The sequence below is a fragment of the Bidens hawaiensis genome, unplaced genomic scaffold (genome assembly GCF_021521415.1).
Source record: "Bidens hawaiensis isolate Kalapana, Puna unplaced genomic scaffold, B.hawaiensis_p1.1 tig00050778_1, whole genome shotgun sequence".
In the NCBI taxonomy this organism is placed as follows: Eukaryota; Viridiplantae; Streptophyta; class Magnoliopsida; order Asterales; family Asteraceae; genus Bidens; species Bidens hawaiensis.
Window position 1 is genome coordinate 76187 of NW_027499112.1, and position 20850 is coordinate 97036.

At 33.4% G+C, this 20850-nt stretch overlaps 1 protein-coding gene across 1 annotated transcript; it reads right to left on the reverse strand.

Moving 5' to 3' along the window:
- Positions 1-16905: 16905 nt before the first annotated feature.
- On the reverse strand, positions 16906-19953 carry LOC143598745 (indole-3-pyruvate monooxygenase YUCCA6-like). The gene is made up of 4 exons (XM_077076886.1): positions 19084-19953; positions 17905-18153; positions 17280-17402; positions 16906-17199 (listed from the first exon to the last, which is right to left on the reverse strand). Exons 1-4 carry the CDS (start codon positions 19771-19773, stop codon positions 16978-16980), a joined length of 1284 nt encoding a protein of 427 aa, XP_076933001.1. The 5' UTR covers positions 19774-19953; the 3' UTR covers positions 16906-16977.
- Positions 19954-20850: the final 897 nt, after the last annotated feature.

Below are 20850 nucleotides of genomic sequence, written 5' to 3' on the forward strand. Positions count from 1 at the left end.
AGTCATGGGTTGATTCACATTGGTTGTGTTTTTATTTTTATAGAAAGAACTTTCTTTTTATATTTTATATGGGTTATTTTAGTGACTATTATTATTATTATTATTATTCCCATTGGTTGCGTTTTTATTTTTATTGAAAAAACTTTCATTTTATGTTTTATATGGTTAATTTTAGTGAATTATTATTATCATTTGATCCTTTGTGTTTTATATGGGTTATTATTTTATACGTATTATTCTTATTATTATTATTATTTTCTTTGGTTCGTATTGGGATTTAGAAATGCAACTAAATTGGTAAAGTTGTCAATTTGTTTATCACATAATTAAAAACGTGATTTCAAAGTCTCTTTTTATGTTCGTCTCGAGCCCCAATACTTTAAGAAATTCTCGAAGACGACCTTGGGTCTTATAAGACTATGTGTAGTCGAATAATGCCTCATGCTACATCACTAAGCGGGAGCGTTAAACTTCAAAATGTGTAGGGCGCAAAGAGGCTTGCGCATCAGGGGTTTAACATGCGCATCAGACTCTTTTCTAACCAATCTAACCATCCAACTCTTTTTATAAATTATATATATATATATATATATGTTTTTGGTTAAATCATTACGCGTTTTTGCAGAAAGTTGATGAAAGCTTCATACCTGCATGGCTACATGAGAGTTGCCTTTTAAATTTTTAGTTAATCTAATGCACATAGTCAAAGATTAAGTAAATATAAGACTAACTTCTTTTAAGAGTATCTGAAGTTCATTACTACAAGGACATACGCCCATTACATATGTTACGGTAGTACATTTTAATTCGTATAAAATGCCATATCTTAAAATTTGTAATAGAACAAAATATTTGTCCGAATAAGAATAAAAATGAAACTTAAAGAAAAACGTTACATCATTTAATTACAAACAGGTGTGTTATGTGAAAAAACAATGATCCCTTACACTTTGATGTTTGGTTTCCTATTCTTAGTTACTAAAGCCAGTCAAGGGAACACAGGTACAAGGATAGTATATTAAAGTTATAAGGCCTAAACCGACCATTATGTTTCCACGATCTTTAGAACACAGGTACAAGGATAATATACTAAAGTTAAAGGCTTAAAGTGACCATTGTGTTTCCATGATCTTTAGAGTTAATTGTCATTTTAATGCCGTGGTTTGTTCAATTACGCAATCTTAATACCGTTTTTGAATTTATTGCGAATGGCTACTTCACTTTTCTAAAACTTGCCATTTGAGTACTTTTTTCTAACCCCGTCTATTATGTCCGTTAAGTCAGGGATAAATTGATAATTTCGTTTATTTTATTTATTTTATCTTTTGAGCTAAGTGTCATTTTCATACCCGTGATTTGTTCACATACGCAACTTTAGTACTTTTTTTGAATTTATTGCAAATGGATGCTTGGACTAGTTTTGGATACATAGGCAAACCAAAAGTGACATTATATGTTACAATTAAATGTCATGAAAATACATTATAGAAGATGAAAACAACCATGAAATGCATAACATGATTTTTAGCATTTTGTTCTTAATTGTCAGTTTTCTTCCGGTGGCTTCAATACATGAGTTCATCTTAGCCATTTTTATGCATTTTCTTCATGTGACAGGAAGTGGTATTTTAGAGCCACTGGTTTTAGCAAAAATAATTATTTTTATAATACCTAGCCTTAAACATAAGAGTTAGGAGATAAATGTATTAACCTCTGTGTTAATTATACGAATAAAATTCTAACCACACATGAATAAACATATATGATTACTTTTGTAGAGTTTATTGTTTTTATTGTTTTTGATTAATAGCATGAGTGAGTTAGTAGAAGCATTCCAAAATATATCCGTTACCATCGCTGATATGGAAATTGTAAACCCTACATGTGAAAATGGAGGAAACACATATGAACCAATAGTGTTTCGAGCTCAAGCACCACAAAACCAAAACCAAGGAAAAGAAGACACTTGAATTAGCAAAGAGAAAGGAAAGGAAAAAGAGGAAAGGAAACTGTTATTGCAAAAACACAACCACAACCAGAACCAGAACCACAATCCCTCAGCCATAGAGCCACTAATACTTATTTGGTCCATGTTCATATTAGGATTTATGTTTTTTTTATCAACCAAGCCCTTACAAGAATGATAGTTCCCTTGCTTATCATCAAGCTCTGTATTTGGTGTCTCTTTTAAAGTTCATTATTAAAAGCCTCACAAGAATGGCAGTTTCCCAGCACTTGGAGTATCTTTTAAGAGTATTTTAACATTCCTCACCAATTGATAATTACAACACAACTCTTTTTTAAATTTACCAATCACATCTTTAGCCAATATTATTAAACTTTGATTAAGATTCATTATAAACCAAGATGATACTATGAAAGTTTAGCCAATACTAAGCATCATGTTATACATCAAAATAATAGATACAAACGAGATCAAATCAGAACAATCTAACCAATTTAAATGACTAATCTTTTGATGTTAATGACTTCTTTCAAAAGCTTTGTCACCTTGATTTTCAAAGAGTGGATGGATGGGATAATTCCTTTATTAGTTATGGTGAAAGAAGGTGGACGAAGTGTGTTATGTGTTCTTCATGGTGTGTTTAAGTCCATTGAATGTGTTGGATGAGAATTCAATTTATAGGCTGAGTTGGGCTCTCAATACAGCCTATGTTGAGTTGGGCACGGCGTGTTGATCACTTTACTTATTGTATTAAATGCCCGTTGTCAGATGGTACAGCAGGAGAGAGAACACGACTGTGATGACTTCTTGCACGGCCCTGGTTTGCCTGAAAGTATCCTTTTTTTTGTTTTTTCTCTTGTACTATCATCATGGGCATGTTGAGAGTCAAAATGGTCTATGTTGAACTTCAGAATCTTCTATTTTGTCTTTTCCTCTTATACTTTCAACATGAGGTGTGTTAGTGTTAACATGGGTCATGTTGTGACTTCTAAATTTTGTATTTTCTTTGTAAGCTTGTAACATGGCCATGCCCTGGTTCGACATGGGGGTGTGTTGAGTTGGTTTTCACAGTTTTTCTCTATTTTTCTTCGTATATCAGCTTGCTTTATTCTTTAGGGCTATATTTATCTAGAGATAGAAATTATAAACATAATTAGTGATTATTTATTCTAATATAATTATTGATATTATACCTAATTGGAAATATTTTAGTGTTGAAAATGTATAAATTTATATACATCAATTTAATTTGACTCATGTAAGTTTTTTATGAGGCCTGTTATGTTCGCCTCATAAAAAAATTATTTATTTGACATAAAAGTAAATTAATTCATAGGTTTAATCTTATAAGCTACAACCTTCTAACATATTTTTTTTGGGTAAATTGGATTTTTATAATCCCCATTTAATATCATTTGCCGATAATAATACTAATTGAGAATTTTTCTGCTTGTTGTCCAAACTTTTAAAAAATTTACTCTCATTGGATCATCTTAAAAGAAAAAAAAAAACTTAATGGCAATAACTTTTATCTGATTTCAAACTGATGTTTAGGGCTTTTGATCGAAAGGAAGATAAGAATCGCTTGATGCAAAATTTATCTCAAAACAGTGCTCCAAACGACTTAATTTTTGTTAACCGGAAGTTCAAACAACCAAATTGAAGCACGTTTCATCGTTTGGAGCATCATTTCGAGGTAAGTTTTACATCAATCAACTTGTATTCCACTTTCGACCAAAAGCTCTAAGAAATCAGTTTGAAATTCGGATAAAATTACTTAACGTTGTTTAGCTTTTTTTTAACTGAGGTTCAATAAGAGTAAACTTTTAAAAGTTCGGACCACCAACGGGAATATTCTTAGTTGATATTATTATTGGTCAGTGACATTAAGTTGATATTATTTAAGTCCAATTTACCTATTTTTTTAATTAAGTACATAACGAATTACCTATAAAAATAACTAGAGCTTCCTATCTCATTGATAAACAGGATAGCTTTGATTCATAATTTGGTACGTTGACAATGATTCATACAAGTTATACTACATGTCTATCTTGTTTTGTTAAAGTGTTTTATATATAAAGCAAAAGAATTCATTACACATGGGATATTGGTTTGGCCCAAGTGACACCATTTGACCATTATAAAACGAAAGGGACCATTTATGTGATTAAATCTATTTTGATTACAAGGATCAATTTTGTAACTTACTTGGGTGATAATTAACTGTCGTTTCAATTAGTCAAGGATATTTCCTTCGATGATCCTTCTTAAAGTTGAAAGTAAACCTTAAGTGAAATATTATTGTTTGTTTTATGTGTGAGTAAGAGGAGACAGGATATGCTTTTCCACTATGTTATCACTATCACACGCATCCTTTAATCGTATTCTTAAACTTAAATATGTATCCACCACATAACAAAAACCCTCAACCGTTTAATAAGAACCATCATTATGTGTATACTTTGATACTGCTAGACTGCGAACATGTATCACTGCATTAATTATATAGCATACAATTTTAATTAATGCATATGAAATAAACATGCTACATAGAAAAGAAACTAGTGAACTAAGCTAGGAGTTAGATTTGAGTATGCAACATCAACAAGTTTTATTGGAAAACAGTCTTTCAGTTACTTACAAGATTAGTTACTATATGCCATATCCTCCATTACATTGTGCATTTCAAGAACTCCAATAATATAATAATTACATTTTCCCGTCCAGATGTTGATAGCTCAATCAATTCCATTCTACTCTGATTGGTGGACTAAGGGGTCAAATAGAGATAAAAGGTTAATTGTAAGGGAGGATGTACTTTTCACTTTAATTAGAAAGAATCATATATTCGCAAACCGCATAATCTAGAATGCATGCATGTTCTTAGATTGTGGAGATGTCTATATGAAAATGAAGGAACAATGGCACAAGTGCTACATGGACCCAATTATCAAGAGTGTGAGTCATGCTGTCAATCTAGTCGTTAATGGTTTCATCACTTTCTTCTTAAAGTGCCAACTACATACTCGATGGCTCCACCTCTAAGCCATGCATTTTGCCCATTGCATGACCCGAACTAATTAATATAAAGATGACTAAATGAAAGGGGCACGGTTTGATTTCTCTAATCAATTCACTTATGAAAGGTACACGATTTTCCGAGTAAAAAAACTATCATTTTCTATATTCAACCTTAAGCAAACTTCAACATATCGATTACATGATAGCTTTAAAGATACATAAAACGGAATGAATCTTAAGTTTGGGTTTATATCACATACGGGTAAATGGAGCTCAGTTATACTTAAAAGTATAGTCCAAAAAATCAAGTAGGGTATAATCAAGTGGGACATGATTATACCCATTATACTTAAAAAGCATAGTCCAAACTATCAAGCGAAAATTTAATTGAGCTCAATTATTCTATCATTTCTCAAACTAATAAACTTTTTTATTTTATCGATCACATTGGAGTTTCTATCTTTATCTTTACCTTTATAACTTAACTAACAAACACGTACATTTATACATAAATTTTGTTAATCTCTTATTGTTCGACGCCCATTTTTTTTGACGGGACAAACAAAGTACACTTATCTTTACAATTTCTTTAAAGCGTTCAAATCAAATACGATAACTCATTTTTTTTTAAACTAAAGGAGTTGCATTTGAAGGGAGATAGCATGATTAGGGAAGAGACCGGCTTATTTTGTCGTTTGGAGATTATGTTTGTATTTTGTCTACAAAACATACGAACAGCTTAATAAAAATAAATTCATTACCGTTACAAAGTTCATATAAAGTACTTTTTTGAAAATAAAAGAGTATACAGTTTGCTAGTGACGTATACAAACAGTAACTCTACATACTTCGACATTTATTCATAGGATGTTGATGTTAATTATTATTATTATTATTATTATTATTATTATTTATGTATTCCACTTCAAACTTTATCATACACATAGCCATCTTCTTCTAACTTCTTGTTGTTAATTAGGGTATATGTGGGCTTCAACCCGTTAGGGTTTTAGCCAGTTAAGAGGAGGCGCAGAGATAGGTTCGGCCACCCTAATCACACTGTTCTAGTTGGGCTTAACTTGTTGATTAAGTTACCAAGGGTTTAAACCTAATTGTATTAATTCCCTATATATAGATCTCATGAACTTGTACTTTTTATCACTCAATAATATAAACTCTAGTTGTCGTCCGTGGATGTAGGTCATACCTAGATCGAAGCACGTTAAATCTCTCGTGTTTGGTTACTTGTTTTCGTTTGTTTGTGTGATTCTAGCTAGTCCTAACAGATGTTGAAAAGAAAATAGTAAAAGAATTTTTTAAATATATCTTGTAAATAATTATTTGGGAAAAGGAAGAAGGAAGAATAGTGGCTAAAGTCCACACGAGTAAACAAAATCTTAAGTGAAAGTGCATCATGTGCTAAATGAATGGTGTTGGTGGATGCATTCTCATGTACAGGCATGCATGCATTTTCCCTTTTCATGCACTTATTCAAAGCCCCAATTTGTGGAGCATGCATGTGGGTCATGCACACGGTGACATGCACACACGCATATGAATATGATTACGATGTTTCTGACTTGTATCACTAAGAAACATAACCAATCTCAATGTATCATTCGTATAAGCTGATCAGCAATACTGTAGCATATATATTACTATGATTGTTCAAATCAAATTTTAATCACAGCCTTACCACTATGTGGTTTCCTCCTTGGGAGGTCCAGTTGGGGTAATGAAGAGGTAGGTCCCAGCAGGGCTCAGTTGGTCCCGCATGACTCACCTTGAACAGGGATGCCTGCGCAAAGACCATCTACTCCCGCAGGACCCACCATGCTCAGAGAAGCCTACGCGCAGTATGCAAGCTGCATACGCAGGGAAAAGCCTCCCAATGGTAAAGTAACCCGCCTGTTCCCGCAGTTGCGGATACAAGCCATCAGGGAAGGCTACCCGCACAGCATAGCTACACGCATAAGGCTTAACACTTACAAATATTCAGTGTCACCTGAAAGAATGAGCAAAGGCGGGAGGGGGAAAACTCCCGCCAAAATGGGCCAGTCCGTATGATGAAGGATCTTTTGCGTGATACCTGACGAGGTAAAGACAAAAGATCTGACCAAGAATGCGACAGCTCACTGACAGCAGCGTGGCAGACAGCACGCCACAGCACTGTGACCAATAGCCGCCGCCTGCCCACCAACTCCTGCCAGACCACGTGCCTAGCCTGCAGTTGGTAGAAGACGAAGAGTGCACGGCACGCCTGCTCTGTGTCAGCCGCTACCTATCCACCACTCACAGGTAGGGCACGTGCATAGGTTACAGTTGGTAGCGTGTTGGGCCGGCTAAACCCCTTGGAAACCCACCTTCGGCTATAAAAGACAGCAAATGGTATTATCATTTCATCATCTACTATCTCGTATAACTTACTTGATAACTGCTCTAATAGTATTCATATACTTTTATATTCAAAGAGCAATATAGACTGATTCTCACGCCGGAGGGTGGTCACAAGGAGGAACCCCCCCCTTCTCAGTGACGAGCTTACGGTGTCTGTTTTGCAGGTTCCCTGAAGTACAACTTACTCTGCTGGACCTAACCTTCGTGGGAAACATTACTTAGCCCCCAGATTACCTATAATCTGCCCGGGGTCACTTAGTGTTTCTTCAGGTAAGAAGAGGTTGGCAAATATAATGACCTTTTGAGGACATCACTACCACCAAGTTAACGACTTAACGCCGTTAAAAAAAACACAACTTTACCACAATATTCTCGAAAAAATAATGAAATTGTTCGTTTCCTTTAGACACAAATAATAATTTGCAGTTATTATTAACATAACTATTTTCTAATTGGCTCGTGTTCTCATAGAGGAGAGTTTCACAAAGAGTGCTGGAGATGGAATCTCCGGTGCTTTAATAACCACCCAACCAACACACCTAGATGTTTATTATTCCATCCAACTTGTTCTTAATTATACAAATTAATAATTTTGTTTCCTTCCTTTTCCTTTACTGTATTACTGTAACGTTATTATTATTATTATTATTATTATTATTATTATTATTATTATTATTATTATTATGTTGCCATTGTTACTAAGATTATTTTCTATAAACGATAGATCTAACTTGGTTAAGTTCAAGTTCCAATCTTTTATCTTGGTTTATAAACCCGATTTATCCAGATCAAAAAATCATAAATGAGTCGAGTCTAAATGAACAAGCCTATATTGTAAAACGTACCTCGAATAGGTTTAGATCTCAAACGTTTTTCTTGTTTTCTTGAAACATGTAGGACTCGCTCTTGAGATTTTCTTAGATTCAAGGAGTGTGTGTTTTGAGTGTGTGTGGGTGATTAGATGAATATAGAAAGTGGCTAGGATTTAAGGTATATTTATACCTTAAGCACATGAGCCTTAGGCTCATTTGCACTCTAAGTCCATAATTAACTCCAGGTCAATCTTCTATTTAAGCCTACCACTCTATTATATTATTTTATTTAATTGTCAACACATAATAACGCCTAATAAATAATAAAATTTCTTTATTTATTACTTTCAAAACCCAGATGTAGAGGTGCACAAATCGGTTTTTTTTAAAAAAACCGGTTCGGTTAATAACCGGACCGGTTTTTCTTGGCCTGGAAAAAAACCGGTTTTTAAATAACCGGACCGGTTTATTAACCGGTTTTTTTGGTGCAAAACTCGGACCGGTCTAACCGGTTAGGACCGGTTTAGAAACCGGTTAGAACCGGTTAATAACCGGTTTTTTTAATTAACCGGTTTTTTTTTTAAAATAACCGGTTAATAACCGGTTTTTTTCATAATAACCGGTTTTAAAATTAACCGGTTTTTTTCCATAACCGGTTCAGTAACCGGTTTTTTCTCTAGAACTTGTAACCGATATACGAACCGGCGGTTACTAAACCGGTCAAACCGGTTTTTAAATAACCGGTTTTTGTAAAAACCGGTTTTCGGTTTAAACCGTTGAACCGGTTCACCAACCGGTTTTTTTGCCCATCTCTACCCAGATGTTACAATAATAATAGGATGTAATCCATATCAATTCTATTATATAAGACATTACGAACTAGACTGTGATGTAATCTAAATTGAGTCGTCAAAATCACTATTTAATAAAGTGATATTGTATGCTAGTGTAATTTCTTAGTTGAAGCCTGAATGTTATTAGATGTCATTAATTTTGTGTGACGAAGACTTAATTTGAGCCACCGAGTTGAAGTAATGTTCATTGTTGTATGCCGTAAAGTAAATTTATGTCGTTAGAGTACGAGATGTTGAGGAAAGTTGCCTTAGACTATTCCTATTGGTTTGGTTGGTTGGCCAACAAATAAACAAAGAAAATGAAAATTCAATTTCTAACGAACCACCCCCAATCAAGGTTGGTCCACCAACCCTACGTTGGGTATGTTTATATTATTTGCTTTTAACTTTTTTTTATATATAGCATGAAACTATTGGTCTGATATATATATTTTTTTAACTATAACTTTTATTTAAATATTATACATTATCTGATTACAAAAATTATATATATTACAAACATTTATAAAAAAGAAAATCCTCTTTTTGTAGTGGATAATATGAACATGTTCAATATCTATTTCCAATTAATTTTACAATTAAGATGAATAATTAAGATTAATAATTTATCATTTTTGATATAAAATAATTATTCTTAATATTTGTAATAACATTAATAGAAATATAATAACCATAAACCATATTAATTTAGTTAAAAGTTGGTTTGGGTTGGATTGCTAATGAGAGTGAAAAATTGAGTTTGGTTGGGTTTTGTACGTGAAGGAAAGAGAAATTAGTTTTTTAATGAAAAGTTGGGTTGAATTGGGTTGGGTTGTAAATAGGAGTAGTCTTATGACCTACTATTTGATGGTGAGATTCGAAGACATGGTTAAATTTTATAAATAATACTTTGTATTGAAAAGTAGATCCTTTAATTTAAGAAGTGACTACAATTTTCATGTTGAATAAAGGTTTGGAATTGTTGATGAACCAACCTAATCACTGTTTGTTATATTTTAAAGGCGTGGTTAGTTTTCCCAAAATTTTATGGTGACATAAACTGTGATAAAATAGATTGTATAATGGAGTCATGACTTAAAAGGATTGTTGCAATCACATGGAAGTTTCCATAGAAATATAAATTCGTATGACTCATGTTGAATCAGAATTTGAAGCCAAAGTGGCGTATACGTGTGTGTTAACCAATAGAAGAGTAGCTAATAATAAGATTTTCCTAAGCATGTAGCATGAAGTCTAATAAAAGTTGACAACAACAGCCACAAGAATGTATCATGACCCAAGTTGTTAGACAGGCTACATAGTGAAAGTTGAAGTAGAGTTTGAAGAATGTACACTAGTTGAAAAGTTGTTAAATTGTTTTAAAAGGGACTATAATAGAGATTTAGTCTCTGGTTGAAATGAGAAAACTTCATGCTTGACTTTAATTTAATTAATAAATGGTTTCGTATAGAGTCACAAGTTATTAAACTACTCATTTAGTGGTCGATAGTGTCGATCATGCGATGTGTGACTCATGAAAATAAAACCAAGAATTTCTTGTCGCTTGTTAATACTTTAGTTATTAAAAATCAATGGTGTGTTAAAGTATGAAGAATAATTAGTTTTGCATATGAAATAAAATATTTGTGGATTTGGTGTTAATTCAAAATATATTGTAGTAGATATCAATCTTATTAATAAATAGTGTATGATCGATGTGAAGTTGAACTCACTTCCGTTTTAAGTTGAAATTGTAGTATAAGAATAGTTTGTTGGAATTGTTGTACTTAGTTATATATGTATATTTAGAATGACAAACCATGCATGAGTAACTAAAAATGTTAAATCGAATAAGAGAAATCTTGTGCAAGTGTTGAAAGTAAAGATTATGTGGTTGAATAAACTATATATATCCTTAATTGGATTGATAATATATGTTGATGGTGGAAAGTTGTAAAGGGGTGCATTGATAAGTCTTGAAGAGACGAAGAGTCAAAGATATAATGAGGTTGACTAGTAGTTTTAATAGTTCCATAACCGTTATTTTTGTATTACCTACAATGGTTGTGGAAACGAAAGAATTCCTTCCTTTAATGATCTCGTGTAACATCCGTTCGTGATAAAAATCATATAGGAATGATCAAGAGAAAACTCTTTCTTAGAGAGAAAACTTAAAAAATTCTAAAGAATTATTTTTAATTAAAAATAAAAAAAAATTCAATTTTTTTTCTTTCACTTTTCTTATATTTTTTTTACTCTTCACCGGAAAAAAAAGTAATAAAAAAGCCGTGGGTGCGATGATGATGCTGCTGCTAGCAGGGTGACTATGGCTCTGATGGTGATGGAAGCGGCTACATTAGTGGTGATGGTGAGTAGGGGTGTTCTTCGGGTTTGTTTTTCGGGTTTTTCGGGTCGGGTTCTTCGGGTTTCAAAGTTTTAAATCTTAACCCAAAACCCAACCCAAATCTCTCATAGGGTTTTCGGGTTCGCGTAATTCGGGTTCGGGTTTTTTCGGGTTGGGTTAACCGGGTTTCGGGTATCCAAGAAAATGAAACAGAAAACAAAAATTTTTTTAAAAACTTCAATGCTAAAATTAAAACAACATATTATTTTTTCCTCGTAATGCATACAACAAATAATAAACCAACATAACTTTAAAGTCATAAAACAATTCAAAAGAATAGTAAAACCAAGTAACTAACTCGAACCTTAATCGTCTTCAATCAGATGTGATTTGCTTGTTCGATTACGGTTGCTATTAGTAATAAATGGAGAATACGAATTAACAATAAACAATCGATCCATAATAGTTGGAATGACAACAGTCGATAAGACTCAGATGCGGATAACTTTAGTGACTAAGACTAAGCCAATTATACCTAAAAATATATTTAATTTCAAAACTAAAAGTTTATTCGGGTTTTTCGGGTTGACCCAAAACTTATAAATCAAACCCGATAACCAACCCGAATTACTTCGGTTTGGGTTCGGGTTGTTCTTTTCTCGGGTTAGGGTTTTTCGGGTCGGGTTTGTTCGTGTTCGGATACGGGATTTTTCGGATTGGATTTTGGGTTTCGGGTAAAAGTGACAGCTATAATGGTGAGAGAGTGAACAATTTTGATTATTCGGGTTTTTCGGGTTGACCCAAAACTTATAAATCAAACCCGATAACCAACCCGAATTACTTCGGTTTGGGTTTGGGTTGTTCTTTTCTCGGGTTAGGGTTTTTCGGGTCGGGTTTGTTCGGGTTCGGATACGGGATTTTTCGGATTGGATTTTGGGTTTCGGGTAAAAGTGACAGCCGTAATGGTGAGAGAGTGAACAATTTTGATTTCTTTGGTTTGATTCTTTCAGGATTTAGAAGAAATGTTGAATTTGAAAGAATTTATTGGACTATCATTTATTTTCAAATTATTCTCCAATCGTGTCATAGCTAAACGCGAGGTCAATATTTTTGTCACACATATTTTCGTTTGAAAATCGTTAATTGAAATTATGGTTGGGTGTTGCTAAACATACTCATATTTTTCTTATTTTTACTAAACATACCCCTCTCCTTAAGTTTTATATTAATATGATTCAAACCTTTGTTGTTTATTTTTTGTCATTTTGTTATTTTATATTATTGTAATTTTTAAAATACAGTTTCTTATTTGAATAAACTTTTTTTATTATTTAAAATACTTGTTTTATTTTTTTAAAGAGTGGTTTTTCAAGTAGTTTTTTAGATATAGTTTGCAATTTTTAAAACAAATTTCATATTATTTGTCAATTAAAATAAAAAGAAATAATATATTTACGTAATAAACTACACAATTTATGAATTAAGAATAAAATATTTATTGTTATGAAAGTTCATGAAAGGGGGTATGACAAGTAAGGGAGGGGGTGGGTGGCGGGTACATTACTAGAATAAACGATTGCTCAACAACTTAGTCTTTTATAGAGTTAAAAGGCCAAGTGGTTATGTCAGTTAGGGCGGAGGGGGTGTGTGACGGATACCCACCACGGGTATGGCTGGTTCTCGGTGAACACCGCCACCAACACCCATTTTTTCGCCGATGGGTAGTTGCCTAGGGTACTATTCCCCGAATAAGCACAAATGAATATCTCTGTTCGACGACTATATTCCCTCCCCCTTTTTTAATAAATTCCAAATTAATATGCCACATATTCCTCTTTTAAATCTCATTCATTCCAATTTAAATACATTCTCTATAATCAAAAAACACAAACAAAATAGATAAACTTTCTACTCAATTTTCCCAATTTCTACCCAATTTTTACACACACCATACATAATAGATCCGAACAATTTAGAGGTAGAGGAGCTAGTAGAGGGACCGGTAGAGGTGTTGATAAAGGTGTCGGTTCTATTTCGTTAGGAGCCAGTTCTAGTTAACAATCATAAGGCTACAAACCAGTGTTTTATAGCCAACCACCAATGTTCGTAAGACCTCCTACTCTAATTTCACCAGGGCGGTACTACCCCACGGAGGATAAAATGGTGCTCAACCCGTTTTTAATGAGAAGCCCGGCTTATAGCCCCCCTCAAGATACCGAAGACTGACTGCTTCCATTGTAAGACCAAAACGAGGATGATGAGGTAGTTCCGGAAACACAAGTCTACTATCAACTTCAATTTGAAAAATATAATTTATGTGATGATGATGAGGATAATGATGAAATGGAAGTTCAAGAAACGTAAGAGAAGCAATCTAACCAACCAAAAAAATTCCAAGGCCAGATGGCGTATGTACCTGGACAACCGATCAAGAGGTGACATTGGCGAAAACATGGATTCATATTCCGGAAGACAAAAAGGTAGGAAGCCAACAAAAGCATGATAGTTTTTGAAATAGAATCCTTGAGCATTACAAACAACTCGTAGGCGGAAGCGAACGGATCATTCATTAACTCAAGTCTAGTAAACTCCAATGCATACCAAGATTACATTTTTTAACGGATTATATCAGCGGTAAAATCTTTTTTTTTAATCTATTATACTATTTTAAGTTTATTTGTTTTTTACTACTGTATTAATCTTTATTTTTTTTAACTATATAAAATTGTGCGAGAAACAAAGAAAGAGTGGAATTTAATGATCATCAAGTGATGAAAATTGCTACGAAGGAATTCCAAAAAAAACATAAGGATGATTTTAAACATGTCGAAGCATGGGAGGTTATGAGAAAGCCTGATAAATGGCTTCAAGTCCCACTGATGGGCGAATTATCTGATACTCACTCCGACAAAAGAAGATGGTCATTAGAAGCCTACAACTATACACCGAGTTCACCCAAATATGCTTTCACTTCTCATATGTCGAACCTCTACATAGTTAAAAAACAAAGTTAAAAGTCGAGTCATCAAGCAAAAGGATTTTCGTTGACACCCTTAACTCACACACATCATTGAGGAGCGAACAACACAAAGAGAACAATCTTTGCACTTAATAGAGGAGCAACGGACGGTGGTGGCGGACCAACGAGTGGCGGTGGAGTCACAACAACAATTTGACCATGACATGAAGACGTATAAGGAGCCACATGAAGGTTTGACTGATAAACTATTGGAATTAATTCTTAAGCGTAACATGAGATAGCGGAAAATGTATGGTTTGCCTAGTGATTTTTCGATTTGTTTTTTTTAATGTTTGTTTGTTTTTTTATTTCGAATTATGTAATTTTTAATTTAATGAAAGTTTTTATTTATTAAAAATTAAAATTCTTTAGGTTAGTGATGTGCTTAAAGTAGTTTAATATTATTAACTAAAATTACGCTAATCTAGACACTAAGTAATAAATTCTAGACTCTTAAACTTAACTAAACTACTAACCGGCAAGTGAACCGATCGACTCTAGTACAGCTAAGTAAGTCCGGATATCGAACCCACGAGACTCTTTTAATTACGTTAACTAGCTAAATTAGACTCAACTACAAACACGACTATTTATTTATTATTATTTCTTAAAAAGGGGGTTTTACTAAAAACTAAAATTAAACTAATTCTAAAACTAATTAAGAAAACTAAAGACAACTAAACTTATAATTTAAACTTAATTCAGATGATGATGAACAACCACCTAGACTAGAATTCACTAAATTTCAGTTATCAATTAGCCGGGAGACTATGTAGTTATGGAACTGAGATCGTAAAATAAACGCTCAAGAGAAAACCCGAACATGACCCCTGACCCTTCTCAAGAGAAACCTGTGGATTTCTAATAAGTTTTAATGCACACCAGTATTAAAAATTAAGTTTCCTTACAGTCACCTAATTAATTACAAACTAGTTCCTTTATACGAAATCCTACCTTACAGCGCGGAAATCAAAGACAGTCTAATATATTCAATTGACTTGTTAGACAAAGTTAACCAATCAAACCTAGACGGACTCCTTACGAATAACTAAATCTAGTAATCCTGATCAACAAAGACCTACCAATAACCTAGCACCTTACAGCTATTTAGGTTAGCAGCACACTTAGATTTATTTAATTAATAATTATTATTCCTATGATCTTAGTGCACATCAATCATAAAATAATCAAAAACATAAAGTAATTGACCTAATAGCAACCTATCATAATGACAAACAATAATTAAGGCAACTATGGAATAATAATCATTAATCAAACAATCATAAATATCTATATGCATCAATTTAATAAAAGTAAACCTTTTACTAGTTCATAAAACCATAAGGATAAATAAATCCCAAGTCAAAATCAAACATCAAAATAGGTTCATCATAAGCCTAGACAGTCTCTAATGTTTAGCCTAGCATCTTAAAATCAAACAAAACAATAATAAACGAAATCATGGCGAAAATAAATAAGAACGGAAGAATAAAGGCGATAAAACTCGGAGTCTTCGTCCTTGATCGATAAGCACGCCACCGTATGATTCCGAGCCTTCAAAACCTCCAACAGATCACTTCTAGAGCTCCCAAATTCGTCCTGGCCGACTGGGGTATTCAGGTTATGTTTAAGGTTGAGTTTAGAGGGCTTTAAATAGGAAAATACAGGCCCAAAACCCAAAATACGTCAAAAGAAGCTTCTGGAACACCCCGGCCGCGCCGCGCGGCGGGCTTGGGACCCTCGGTCGCGCGACGCTCCGATAGGGGGAAGGGGGGTGGCCGGCCTAGCCGGTTCGGTCTGGTTCATTTCCTGATGCTCTGGTTCGCCGGTTTAGTTCGTTTTTGATCGTTTTTCGCCCTCTTTAACCACGAACAAGTCCCGAGACCTACATTATTCAATTATGTTAGTAGTATACAAATCCTAATAAAAACCGAACATAAACAAATAAAATATTAAATAAAATATACGAAGGATATATATATATATATTTAGCATTATATCAGGTAGTTCAGGTATGTGCCGTTAGCCTTTAGAGATAGTTCATGATAAAAATAAGGTGACAGTATAGGGCATAGAGTAGTTTTGGTACCTTTAGGGTTGCACCTCTTGCACTCTTAAGCAAGCAATTACAACATATTTCCATCTTTTTCCCTTTAGATATACAATTGATCGTTATAAGTTACTGTCAAATAATAATAATAATAATAATAATAATAATAATAACTATGAGTTAATCAATCTCTTAAGAAAGTAAATTGAATACAAAACAAAATATACAAATAAAAAAAACAGATCCAACCCTGCTATCTTTACCCCTATCCCTCTCTACGTCAAAGGAGTTAATATTGTGGCAATGTACAAGATGTGTATACATACACTACCCTAGATCAAGATAGAGGTCCCCTCCCCAAATCAACATAAATAAAATACCCTAATTGGTTGCTAGCTAGCTAGAAGTAGTTCCACCACAATTCTTCTCACTTTTCTACAATTGGATGGCCAACTTTTTGGTTGAGTCTAATGTCAAAAATCTGTTGTAGTTAAAAGAAACTTGTGCCTTCATGGTAAGAACCAAAAAGAAACTAGCGTTGTAGTGCGAAAGATCGCCCAATGGTCATGGAAAGATGTTTGGCTTCTGCTTTCCACGACTTTCCTATGTCTTCTGATACTCGCCTTGCATCCATAGATGAACCAAATAAGCCACGTCTAGTGAACCCTACTGCATATAGCCCATATTCGCCTTTCCAACCTTGAGGAAATGTTTCTTGAGGCATCTCATCTTTTTCCGAGAACATTTGGTTCTCCTATAGACAAATATAGTTAGTTTTAGATTGGTTGGAAATAAAATAGGAATGGGATAAAGAGAATGAACATGATATAGTACCTTTAGCCAAGAGGGAGTATTACTTCGGTATCCTGTTGCTAAAATGATTGCGTCAAACTTCTCTACTCTTCCATTCACAAATTGTACACTATGATTTCCAACACTTTGAATGCTTGGATGTATCTAAACAAGTGAAAAGTCAAATTAATTACACGGGCAATATTTCAATTCTTTCATATAAGCTCGTCTTGTATATTCAAATCATTGCTAGAAAAAAGTTGTTACTATTTGAGTATTTGGGTTCTTTTAGACCACCTATGCTACAATCTATGAGTAGACTATGACATACAAAATTCTTTAAATATTTGGATCTACACATGTTTATAAAACTTATTTCACTCAATATAATCTTTGATATCTTGAAATTTATAGAGATTCATCTTTCACATATAATTATAGTAAAAAGGAAAGGTAAAGTAAACACAAAATTTTAAGGTATACATATGATGGACCTTCAGTTATATAATTGAAATTGCATTTAATTTAGTGATTCCACATTAGAAATAAGTGAAAGTCCAAAGTAGAAGAAAAGCAAAAAGCTAGAAATGTGAACATGTTTAAGGAAATGTAAAGAACCAAAAGTAGCACAAAAGCCTATGTGGATTCATATAGTAGCTTGGTTTACCTTGATGTCTCCACTTTTAATCTTGGCTAGGGTTCCCACATCCAAAACCGGTGTTTTTCCCGTCTTGTTTTTTAGTTCAAGGGGTCCTACTTTGGGACGGTCGAGCCCAAAACCAGCTGTGTTTCCAAAAATCAGCCACGACATAATCAATAGAAAGCGATCAACGAGTCTTATGGGTAGCCACTTGAGCAACCACATGGACAACCCGAAAGTCGATCTTCCAAACATCTCCCGTGGTAGGACATGGACCTAATTTCCAACATATCATTGTCAGTTATAATTTTTGTTTAATTTGAAAAAAAAAATGATGAAGATAAATAAAGTGTGATTTTTTTCTTTTTCTTTTTTTTAAGTGTGAGAGCCCTTTTTGATCTTGTGTAGTAGCTTCACTATCATTGAGGGGCAAGGACACTATATGCTAAAGGGACCTTTACAGTAAAGAAACACGCATGTTACTATAATTAATTTTCTTTATTTTACCTTTATTTTGTTTTTCCCAAATTGTTTATGGTTTTTTTTATGAATATAGTACACTCTTATGCTATTTGCTCGCATGCTAGTGAGTTCCAAGAAAGTGGGGTTTTTACTTAACTTTTCACTCATTACAAAATCTTTGGTATTATCTTGTATAGCTAGTGTATGTGTGTGCTGTGTGTTGTTTAAGAGCATTTTGTATAATAAAGATCAAGGTAGGTATAAGATGTCATTTTCGACAAAAACAAAGCAGGTTCGGTTTTACTAATTATTTTAGATTTCATGATTTCCGGATTTGTTAAGGTATAATGTTTGCATTAATGCACAAAAAGTTGGTATAAAGTTGTAAACATGCAATCTACAGAAATTTGACCAAATCCATCCTAACTGTATTTCCAACCTTGATCATTAGCTTCAACTTAAATTACTTAATACTTTATTGGTAGTAACAATTTTAGATTAATTAAATAGTTTAAAGTGATAACCATTAACAGTTAGGTTTTTTATCTTAATAATTCAAATTAAACTAATCATAGCCATAGAAAAGTTACTCCAAGTTAAAACTATCAGTCTATCATTAGTTTATAAATTGCCTACCAATGATAATAACAATGATTATAATTTAACTATTATTATTGTTGTTGTTGTTATATAATCTGATAATAATATTAATAACAATAAAAGTATAGAAGAAAAAAAACTTACAGAATCTCTAACAATAAGAGAAGGATGAGCATTATGATTACATAGATCCAAACACACTTCCATCCCAGAATTGCCACAACCTACGACCAACACTTTCTTGCCTCTAAACTCATTCCCATTCTTATACTCCGAGGTATGCTTCACCTCACCCTTAAAATCCTTAATCCCTTTAATCTCCGGCACGACCGCCTCCGCATTCTCTCCGGTTGCCACCACCAACCACCTACAAACATACTCCATCTCCTCCCCTTTTATTCCCACACTCCTCACTCTCCACAACCCTAAACACTCATCATACTCCGCACTCTCCACCGCCTGCTCGAAAACCGGCTTTATCCCATATTGTTTCGCGTAATTCTCCAAATAATCCACAAATTGTTTCTTGGATGGGTACATCGGGTAATCCTTGGGGAAAGGCATCATGGGAAGCTCACAAAACTTCTTCGGAAGATGCAACCGAAGCCGATCATACGTCTTGTATTGCCAAAGCGAGGCGATACAATTTGACCGCTCCAATACGATACTTGGAACCCCTTTTTCCTTCAAACAAGCAGCTGCCGCTAGCCCCGAGGGTCCCGCCCCTATGATAACCGGACCTCGAACCCACACGCAACGTTTAGAGCCGTGGTCATGGCTAAAGTGAGGATCATTAGCCATTTTGCCTTGTAATTCCCTTAGACAATTAGCCATAATAATAATAATAATTTGTATCTAATATATATCTACAGATAATTATATTATATAATGGATTATGGATTAATATGAGTGGTTGATATTGTGTGAGATTCGAAGAAAAGGGTTCAGTCAAAACTAAAAGCAACGTGTTGTTTGAATTGAAGTGATTAGCTAGGGTTAACTCCTGAATCTTCGGGTGATGGTTTTTTAACGAGAAAATAGTGTTTGGATAATTAAGATGATGATCAGTATTTGTAGGATTGGATATATAAATAAATAATCGGATTAGAGATCGATCATTTAATGGATCACCATTAATATTAATCATACATTCTTTTTACAGGAATGAAGAATGAGAGTGATCGAGATGAATTAAATTCGGTCACTATATATGATGATATATAGTGGTAGAGAGGAGCTAATGGCAGTGGGGACATATATATATATATAGTATCTTACCTCTTCCATAAGTTATATTAATTTTTTTTAGTTGAAGTTTTAAAAAATGATGATGTATGTCAACCATACGATATTCTAGTATTTTTGAATAAAGGTTTATACGTCAATATCTATTCTTTTCGAATTAAATGTAAGTATGATATATGTTGATATATGTGCAAGAACTGCTATGGTTCCAATCCTATTTTGAAAGCCCATGAGCTATGTAGAATTATTTCATTTAATATATCTATATCTATATACTATATTATTATACTTTTTAATAAAACGATATTTTTAAATTTTAAGTAATACAACTATTAATAGTTTATCGGACAACACTTAATTCACGTGGTTAGTGGCTTAAAGGAACAAATTTGTGTTTTATCACAATCTTTCATAACCTTTTGTGGTTATAGGTTAGTTACAATTTTGTTCACTCATTTTTAGTTTTAGTTAGTTAAATAATATTTTATATTTTTGCTTCCTCATCTTTATCTATAAAATTTTTCTAGTTGCATTCTAAAACTCCATAAACACAAATTTTGTTCTTTCGATTTGAGTATGGTATTGCTACATTTTTTTAATTCAAGAAAAGAAATATGTTACATGATTACCAGTGTACGTGTTCTTCACCATATCACACGGATACCT